Source organism: Beta vulgaris, chromosome 4, assembly GCF_026745355.1.
Source record: "Beta vulgaris subsp. vulgaris cultivar EL10 chromosome 4, EL10.2, whole genome shotgun sequence".
Taxonomy (NCBI): domain Eukaryota; kingdom Viridiplantae; phylum Streptophyta; class Magnoliopsida; order Caryophyllales; family Amaranthaceae; genus Beta; species Beta vulgaris.
The window spans coordinates 9,263,871-9,267,951 of NC_079205.1; the positions used below are offsets into that span (position 1 = coordinate 9,263,871).

At 33.4% G+C, this 4,081-nt stretch overlaps 1 protein-coding gene across 1 annotated transcript; it reads right to left on the reverse strand.

Annotated features, from left to right (window-relative positions):
* Positions 1 to 1,615: 1,615 nt before the first annotated feature.
* On the reverse strand, positions 1,616 to 3,576 carry LOC104891602 (NAC domain-containing protein 72). Its single transcript, XM_010677309.4, has 3 exons — positions 3,279 to 3,576; positions 2,914 to 3,182; positions 1,616 to 2,601 (listed from the first exon to the last, which is right to left on the reverse strand). Exons 1-3 carry the CDS (start codon positions 3,457 to 3,459, stop codon positions 1,957 to 1,959), a joined length of 1,095 nt encoding a protein of 364 aa, XP_010675611.2. The 5' UTR covers positions 3,460 to 3,576; the 3' UTR covers positions 1,616 to 1,956.
* Positions 3,577 to 4,081: the final 505 nt, after the last annotated feature.

Here is a 4,081-nt window from a genome sequence, read left to right on the forward strand (position 1 = left end):
TATTCTTGTGGTTATCTTGTCTGTCAATACTTCACACTGTGCAGTAGTGATTTTCTTAGAGCAGATAGGGACCCAAGATAATCTAATAGGTATTATCATATTCTAAACTTCTGTAAGAAAATCCTAAAGAAAGACTACCTTTGTTTTTTTTAGCTATATCATTTGCCTTTTTATCACTATTTATCAACCAACTTTGTTAAGTTATATCGCACCATTATATAAGAAAAACATATTTAATTGGAGTCTTATTAGATTCGTCTCAATGCGAGAATTACAAATATAAAATTTTTATGATTTTTACTTATACCAAATAAGAGATATTAACGTCCAATAAAGCGTCTTGATAAATGTGAAAAAGCAACTGATACAACTAAAAAATATACAGAGGTATACTTGTGTAGTATATATCTGTCAAGTTACACTATATATTTGTAATATACAGAGTTTACTCACATGAAGTTAACTTTACTGATTTTCTAATAAATTACTTATCCCCGGTGAGGATATACTTGTGTAGTATATATCTGTCAAGTTGCACTTTTAAGAAATTTATAAATACACAAATTTTTCAGAGTCATTGTTACACCATAAGTTATGATTTAACAATCCAAAAATCACCGTTTCCTGTTTGAAAAAAAAAAATAAAACACATGAAATAAATGACAGAATGACAAAAGATTCATGTTATTATTTGCATAGTCAATATCATTTTGCTTAGGTTCATATCATTATGTGTGATTATGTATATATAAGGTTTTATTACACGATAGTTTATGACGTAACATGTTATACCGAAAACACACTCTTATAAATAAGCAACAATTGCAGTAGGTGTAGGGTGAACGCACTGCTCGAATCATACTAAAGTTTGGTTAGCTTTAATTTGTAAAGAAAAAAACATAGTATCTTACATGAGATTATATTGTTTTTTAAGTGCATTTTAGTGGTGATTTTATGTTGGCGTTCTATATTGATGCTTTGGTGTAAACATGATCAACTTCATCCCAGCCCGATTTTTGGGTGGATTTGGGCTAATCTTTTTGACCCGCAGTCGGGCCCGACTCGTTTTTTTCTTTGGGCCGAGTTTTGAAAAAGTAAAAAATGACTTTTTAATCTATTTTTGACCCGGACCAATTTTGGTTCGAAAAGTCCGCTCATTTTGGCCCAAATTAGCAGATTTTGGATACAAAATTTTGACCCGATCCGACCCGACCAATCGACAATTTTTTAGGCGCGATCCGACTCGGCGCATGATAACCTCTACTTTGATGGCATGTGTTAGCTATGGACTGTGAAAACATAAGAAGCACGTTAGCGTCCTTGGTGATATAAGTAAATCGATTCACCAATTAGAAAAGAGTTGCATATTGCCATTTGCTAAATACACTAATCAAACCAGCTTGATTAATTCTCAATTTTGTTGTCTTTATATAATCTTAATTTATTTCGGGAAAACAAGTTAAATTATAAAATAAAGTATCATTTCCATTTTCTAACTTCTGATTCATTGTGCGCAAAATACATAAATAAATTAGAAGAATGCCGATCCCATTTTATTTGTATTTCTTAATCGTTTTCATAATAAGCGTACGTAAGCTACTAGTAAATCCCTATCTCAAAAAAGACAAATATTGTATACGGACCAGAAATTTCGGCGCTTTTTTCTTTTGCATTACATGTTCAATATTCATCACATTGTACATTGAATCTTACACCTTCCCTTTACCAACCTTGACAATAATTTTTGACAATTCCATCCACTTTCAATTTACCTTTCCGTTACAACCAAAAAACAAAAATAATTAATCAAAAACTATGTCTTCCTTTTACTTATCCCATTGCTTTTATCTCCGCAAAAAGTTAGCCCAATAAATAAGAGATATTTACATCAAATACCCTCTTCAGTAACATTTTCCAACATTTTTTTCACTATCAAAAAAATCCATTTTTTTGAATCTACTGTCTATACCCAAACCCAAAACTAAACTGATTTGGATGACCCATCACAAACGGGTCTACCGAATTACTATTATTATAGCTTTGTGTGAACATGTTCGTGTTGTGATTGTAATAACTCGGATTAACCCGATGACTTGTAATTCCACTTTGAACCTCATCATCCACTAATCCAGATGTAATACGAACTTTAGTATCAACAGGAGATTCCACTTGTGACAAGGGTGGCAATGAAGGGATAAACATGTCCATTGCATTATTATTATTGTTCACTTGCCCTTGTTGCGGTTGAGTTGATCCATTGAAAGCGAATTCGGGCCCCGATGTCAACCCGGCTAACACAGCCCAATCGAAACTACCCGACCCGAGATGCTGAAGGTTAAATTTGTCATTTTGATGCTGTTGTTGATTTTGTTGTTGGTGTTGATTTTGTTGTTGTTGGTGGTGGCCCACATTATTCTTCAAAGAGTTCATACGTGGCAGTGCAAATGAACGGTCATCAATTTCCGGTAAAGATTCTAATACATCATCAAGATGTGATGATGACGAGGAAGATGATCCACCTGTGCTGTGTTCTTTACTTGTTGTAGGCTTCGCCGCACTCGAATTTTTCTTGTAGATTCTACATAACACCCAATCATCCAACTGATTCACCAATAAAATATCAACGCGTTAGACTACTATAAAAATATCTCTACTCATATTTTTACAAAAATCATTAAAAGAGACGATAAAATTTTAATATAAGAATAGACCTAATCACTAAATGAATTAAACTAGTCAACAAAAAAAATTCAACTAATCGCTATTAGATTAATTTTCTTTTTAATATTGAACTTACCATTACCTAATTTTAATTTAAAAATAAACGGTGTCTTATAAGACAAAATCATATTTTCATTATATAACATTATTAATTAATAACAAAAATTATAAATGTGAAAAGACAATACCAACCTTGGAGCTACCGGATTTGCGAGTTGGTTCAGTGAGTCGATATTCATGCATAATCCAATTAGTTTTTGTACCCTTAGGTGCTTTACCAATATAAAACACAAGAGCTTTTTTAATCCCAACTTTTCTTCCTTGTGTTGTAATTATCTTATCAGTTCCAGTAGCTTTCCAATACCCAGACCCGGCTACTCTATTGGGTCGGGACCCGTTCGGGTATTTTCGGTCTCTCGGGCTAAAGAAATACCATTCTTTTTCTCCAAACATCGCCTTACCTATACGAAATCAATTAAAAATTCACGTTAATAAGATTATAAAGACGACTTTAAGATAATTTATGGTAAGACGAGGATAAATATAGTCGAACTTACTAGGTAAAACCCATGGATCAAACTTATAAAGATCAATTTCAGCAATAATTTGAAGAGAAAATTGATGACCCGCAACTTTTCGACACAAATATTGAACTAAAAGTTCTTCATCAGTAGGGTAAAATCTGAAACCAGGTGGTAAACTCAATTGAGCAAGTGGATCTTTATCTTGAACTCCCATTTTTCTTCACCCAACGATAATTTTTCCACTAAAATTTTACGATTGTAAATTAATATTTTCCCTTGTGTTGAATATATGTATGTAAATAATTCAACAGACTAATTTTCGAAATGAAGGAGGAAGGCGGTCCATATATATATAGAAATAAGAAGGGAAGAAATTTCTTATGAGATAAGTACGGTATGTCCTTGTCTTACCTCTTTAGTAGTGGGACCCATAAAGGGTGGTAAAAGAATCATCCGTTCATGAGGTGCCACGTACCCCCCACTTAGCACTTAAGGAAGGGGCTGTTTGGGTTGATCGTATTAGCCGACCTTATCTAGAGAAAATGGAAAAAAGGTGAATTGAATTGGGAAGAGTGTGTTGAGTCACTACTCTTAAGAGAAGGACACGTGCCGGTTTTTATGAGATGAGGTTCTAGAAGGATTTTGGATGGGGGCTGGTATTTTACATGTGTGCAGTAATCCACGTCGGTAGAAGTTGAGGAACAGAGGAAATATACTTAGGAGGGACATGTGATACCACGTGTGCTGGTAAAACGACAGAGTTAGCTAAACTCTCACTTATAATAATGTTAAGTAACAAAATTACCCTTTAAACAAAAATTTACTTCTTTATTAGG